General features: G+C 39.1%; 1 protein-coding gene across 1 annotated transcript in view; it reads left to right on the plus strand.

The window, feature by feature from the left end:
* The window catches only part of Cenpi (centromere protein I), a 55,244-nt gene that overhangs the window by 27,995 nt on the left and 22,800 nt on the right, over positions 1 to 4,449 (plus strand). The window contains 4 exon segments of the mRNA XM_031368296.1: positions 2,315 to 2,404; positions 2,740 to 2,868; positions 3,244 to 3,405; positions 3,614 to 3,734. Of these exon segments, the coding sequence (XP_031224156.1) occupies positions 2,315 to 2,404; positions 2,740 to 2,868; positions 3,244 to 3,405; positions 3,614 to 3,734 (502 nt within the window).

A 4,449-nucleotide genomic window follows, 5' to 3' on the forward strand; every position in this document is an offset into this window, starting at 1 on the left:
GGTCCAGTCTATTTGGAGTTTTGTAGGCTTCTTGTATGTTCATAGGCATCTCTTTCTTTAGGTTAGGGGAGTTTTCTTCTTTAATTTTGGTGAAGATATTTACTGGCCCATTACATTGGGAGTCTTCACTCTCTTCTATACCTATTATCCTTAGGTTTGGTCTTCTCAGTGCTTCCTGGATTTCCTGGATGTTTTGGATTAGGACCTTTTTGCTTTTTGCATTTTCTTTGACTGTTGTGTCAATGTTTTCTATGGTGTCTTTGCCCCTGAGATTCTCTCTTTTATCTCTTATATTCTGATTTATTTCCTAGGTTTTGTATCTCCAGGGTTGTCTCTCTTTCTGATTTCTTTATTGTTTCTATTTCCATTTTTAGATCCTAGATGGTTTTGTTCATTTCCTTCACCTGTTTGATTGTGTTTTCCTGTAGTTCTTTAAGGGATTTTTGTGTTTCCTCTTTTAGGGCTTCTAGCTGTTTACCTGTGTTCTCCTGTATTTCTTTGAGGGTGCTATTTATGTCTTTCTTAAGGTCCTGTATCATCATCATGGTAAGTGATTTTATATCTGAATCTTGCATTTCCGGTGTAATGGTGTGTCCAGGACTTGCTATTGTGGGTGTATTGGGTTCTGATGATGCCAAGTAACCTTGGTTTGTGTTGCTTATGTTCTTATGCTTGCCCCCCACCATCTGGTTATCTCTAGTGCTACCTGCCTGCTAAATCTGACTGGAGCCTGTCCTTCCTGTGATCCTGGTTGTGTCAGAACTCCTCAGAGTCAACTGTTTCTGTGATCCTGTGATTCTGAGATCCTGTGACCCTGGGCTTGTTAGAGCTCCTAGGAGTGGAGCTTCCTCTGGGTGTTTTGAGACTGTCTGCAGAGTTTGCCCTCAAGGTCTGCTCAGGACACCAGCTCAGACATACCGGAAGGAACCCAAGCCACTGGGCTGGTGGAGTTCCTGTGTGCCTGGTCCCACTGGTCCCAGTTACTCCCGGTGTTGGTACAGATGTGTACTTCTCACCTCTGATTCTGGGCGTTTCCCACATCAATCATTAATCAAGAAAATCCCCTGTAGACTTGCCTACAGGCAATCTGACAGACATTTTCTTTAAAAACTAATTTATTTAAATTATTTATGTATATAGGTGTTCTGCCAGTATGTATATCTGTGTGCAATGCTCATAGAGTGCCTGTGGAGACTAGAGTTACATATCGTTCTGAACTGTCATGTATGTGCTGGAAATCAAACTTGAGACCTCTCGAGGAACAATCCTTGCTATTTAGCCCTGGAGGCATTTTCTTGATTAATATTTTTCTCTTCCCAGACAACTGTAGCTTGTGTTAAATTGATAAAGAACTAACCAGAAGAAGGATGTTCATGCAGTCATGAACTCACTTACAATGCATTTCTTGTAATACATCCTCATGATTTTTATGAGTTTTGTGTTTCTAAGTGTTATTTGCTGTCTTATTTTGTATAGAATTCAATTCAGCAAAATTTTAATGTCTTAAAAAGACTTGGTAACTTCCTTAGATTTTGAATGATACGCTTTTTTTTAGTAACTTTCTGTATTAAGTGTAGGCATCCAGCAGCAATGACTGCTTTCTTTGTGAAGTCAAACTCTCTCTCTCTCTCTCTCTCTCTCTCTCTCTCTCTCTCTTTCTCTTTCTCTCTCTCTCTCTGTATGTGCGTGTGTGTATGTGTGTGTCTGCGTGCACTTGCATTCACATGTTGTATTATAGATGTGTGGGTGTACATGTGCCGTGGCATGCTTATGGAGGTCAGAGGAAAACTTGGCTATAGTTGGTTTTCTCTTTCTACTATTCAGGTCCCAGGAGAGAACTCATGGCATCAGGCAGTTGCCTTTACCCACTGAGCCATTTTATCAGTCCCTATCTACCTTTTTTTGAGACAGGACCTCTTTATTAGTCTGCAGCTTGTCCAGTAGGCTAGACTGTCTGGCGTACTAGGGCAAGTCAACCCTAGGATCTATCTGACCCTGCATCCCACCACACATGACTTTTTAAAACTTGGTGCTGTCTCTGTAGAGCAGGCTGGTTCTGAACTCACAGTTTCCACTTGTTTTTCCTTCTGTTTGCTGATTGTTGGGAAGTTTGTTGGGAGCTGCTTGCCACCATGTCTGGATGGCTACTCATTTCTGTCCTTTCTATAGCTTCTTTTTATAGTTCTGTCACATTGTAAAGGTAGAGTCCAAAGGTTTGCACTTGGTTTACTATTACCTTTTGTTTAACATTAGCTCTTCGTTTGCATTTGGCCATTGAGTCGAAAAATGAAAACTTCTTCTTCCTTTCTTTCAGGGAATGCAGCCCCACCTGCAGGCTTTGTTGTGGCTGTATAAGTTCTTTGCTCCTACTTTGATTTCTGTATCTTTGCCTGCGAGGAAGAAGGTAAGGGATTGCTGAGGGGAAGTCCTATGGAGATTGAGTACATTTTTGTTTGTTTTGCTTTGTTTGGGAAAGGGTTGTGATGTGGTAGCTCAGGCTGGCCTCTCACTCATCTTCCTTTCTTAGCTTCCCAAATGCTGGGACGACAGGTTCGCACCACAACCTTGGCAAAAGGCATTGCTTTTCATGAAGTTCATTTAAAGATTTGAACTAAAACATTAAATGGATTTATAAGAATATAAACATTTCATAATCAGTATGCATTCAGTTAGTAATTTTAGACTCAATTGCTCTGATTCATCAGTACCTAATCCTCTTTTCCTTACCTAAATTTATAGATCTTTTTCAATAATTCAAAAAATCTGTGGACTTCAGCTCTCCTTGCTGCGAAGCTAAGGAACCAAGGAGCTTTTCCAGAACCTGTAAAGGTTCCATTAGGTCCAACTATGGGCCGTTCTCTAAAAAGAGTAAGTAATCTAAAGTACCAAAGGACTTGTGGATTTAAAAAATAGTAACCATTCAAATGATAATCTAGTATTGATAATACTAGACCATTGATAATCTAGTATTTTTTGCAAACCACATCCAGACTCCCATTAAGTGAAACATCTTAACAACTGATTTTACAGACTTATTTACTTTGTATCTATTTATTTTTGAGATTGTATTTTTCTAAAATGTAGCCTGGATGGCCTGAAAGTTGCTATGTTGACTAGACTTGGCTTCTGCCTCCTGAATGTTGGGATTAAAAGCGTGTACCACCATTTCTGAGTTGCTTTTATCTTTTTTAGATGGTCTTTTTGGTGCATTGATAAATTGCTGTATTATCTTTTCTCCTTTAGAAATGGAATTTTCACTCCGTTGTACCAGCACTAAATTCTGCTAACAAAGAATGTGGAGAAAAGAAGACAAGTCTGTTTGATTTTCTCAGAAGAGATAGATCACTTCCAGTAGAACAGCTTCAAAGTTTCCCTCAACTTTTAGAGAACATTCATTGCTTAGAAGTATGTGACTGGAGCAGGCGCTGAGTCGGATTTTCTGTTTGATCTGGAAAGCCTGGTTTTTCAGTACTTGGGACTGAACTCAGCCTCACACATGCCTTATCCCAGGCCCTATACCCTTTATTTTCATTGTATGTTTCCTATATACTGTTTTCCTTCTTGCTGTACCATACATTTCCTATACTAACTGTGACTTGTTCCGTCTTTCCAGCTACCTTCTCAGATGTGTTCAGTGCTAAACAGCTCTCTACTGCTTCACTATATTAATTGTGTGAAAGATGAGTCAGTCTTACTGAGACTGTCCTATTGGTTGAGTCAAACATTACAAGAAGGTAAGTATTGATGCTCTAAAGCATTAGGTATATTAGAGTCAAAGAAGATAGTAAACAGATTTCTTATTCTAAATTACAAAGTCTAGAATTTTATATATTTTTAAAAAGATTTATTTATTATTATACATAAGTACACTGTAGCTGACTTTAGACACACCAGAAGAGGGCATCAGATCTCATAACGGTTGGTCGTGAGCCACCATATGGTTGATGGGATTTGAACTCGTGACCTTTGGAAGAGCAGTCGGTGCTCTTACCCGCTGAGCCATCTCACCAGCCCTTATATTTTTATATATTATGAACTTGTAAAAATGCTATAGTCACTTCTCTAGTAATCATATGTCCTGAACATGAATATTTGTGGTTATCATTTTAAGATAATAAAAAAGGAGTGGTGTTAAGTAAAGACTGCTATATGAGCATCAGAATTTACCAGATGACTGGTCTTAATCTCAGAGTTCTTCTTTGGATTCCTAGGAACTGGCAAGAATGATTACGTTAGTGTTAAGCCAACTGAGAGAAAGTCAATTTACAAGACCGAATATCTCCTATTTATTGTATAACACACTTGATTCTTTCTGCTAACCAGCATGGTCATGCATACCAAATCAAGTCCCGCCTCTGATAGCACATCGGTTATTAGCTTTTTTTTTTAATTAGAGCTAAAGGAAGTGACAGAAGAAAGCCTTTCATGTGCGCCCTAGTAAAGCCTGAC

Source organism: Mastomys coucha, chromosome X (genome assembly GCF_008632895.1).
Source record: "Mastomys coucha isolate ucsf_1 chromosome X, UCSF_Mcou_1, whole genome shotgun sequence".
Classification (NCBI taxonomy): Eukaryota; Metazoa; Chordata; class Mammalia; order Rodentia; family Muridae; genus Mastomys; species Mastomys coucha.